The sequence below is a fragment of the Aplysia californica genome, unplaced genomic scaffold (genome assembly GCF_000002075.1).
Source record: "Aplysia californica isolate F4 #8 unplaced genomic scaffold, AplCal3.0 scaffold00279, whole genome shotgun sequence".
Classification (NCBI taxonomy): Eukaryota; Metazoa; Mollusca; class Gastropoda; order Aplysiida; family Aplysiidae; genus Aplysia; species Aplysia californica.
In genome coordinates this window covers 218558-218889 of record NW_004797549.1, presented here as the reverse complement: position 1 = coordinate 218889, position 332 = coordinate 218558, and the positions used below count along the sequence as shown (strand labels likewise).

The window sequence follows — 332 nt, the reverse complement described above, 5'->3', positions numbered from 1 at the left end:
CTTTGCTGTTCTCTTAACGATTTCGGCAGTCTGCTGAGAGTTAATCGGTTGTCTGTCCGTCTGTCTGTCTGTCTGTCTCTCTCTCTTCCTCTCTCTCTCTCTCTCCCTCCCTCCCTCCCTATCTCTCTCTCTCTCTCTCTCTCTCTCTCTCTCTCTCTCTCTCTCTCTCTTTCTCCCTTGACTCAAAAATAAATGTATGTGTAATCGTGTATGTGTAATCGTAGGAGTGTGTGTTTCTGTTTGTTATAATTGCGAACACAATAAATTATAGATAAAGAGAGACCACTAGATCTAGACAATGGAATGTAAGTCGTCAAGTGTGAAGCAAACCC

General features: G+C 43.1%; 1 protein-coding gene across 1 annotated transcript in view; it reads left to right on the top strand.

Moving 5' to 3' along the window:
* The window catches only part of LOC101845338, a gene marked incomplete in the record, with an annotated part of 37322 nt that extends 37278 nt beyond the window's left edge, over window positions 1–44 (top strand). The window contains 1 exon segment of the mRNA XM_035970521.1: window positions 30–44. Within this exon segment, the coding sequence (XP_035826414.1) occupies window positions 30–44 (15 nt within the window).
* Window positions 45–332: the final 288 nt, after the last annotated feature.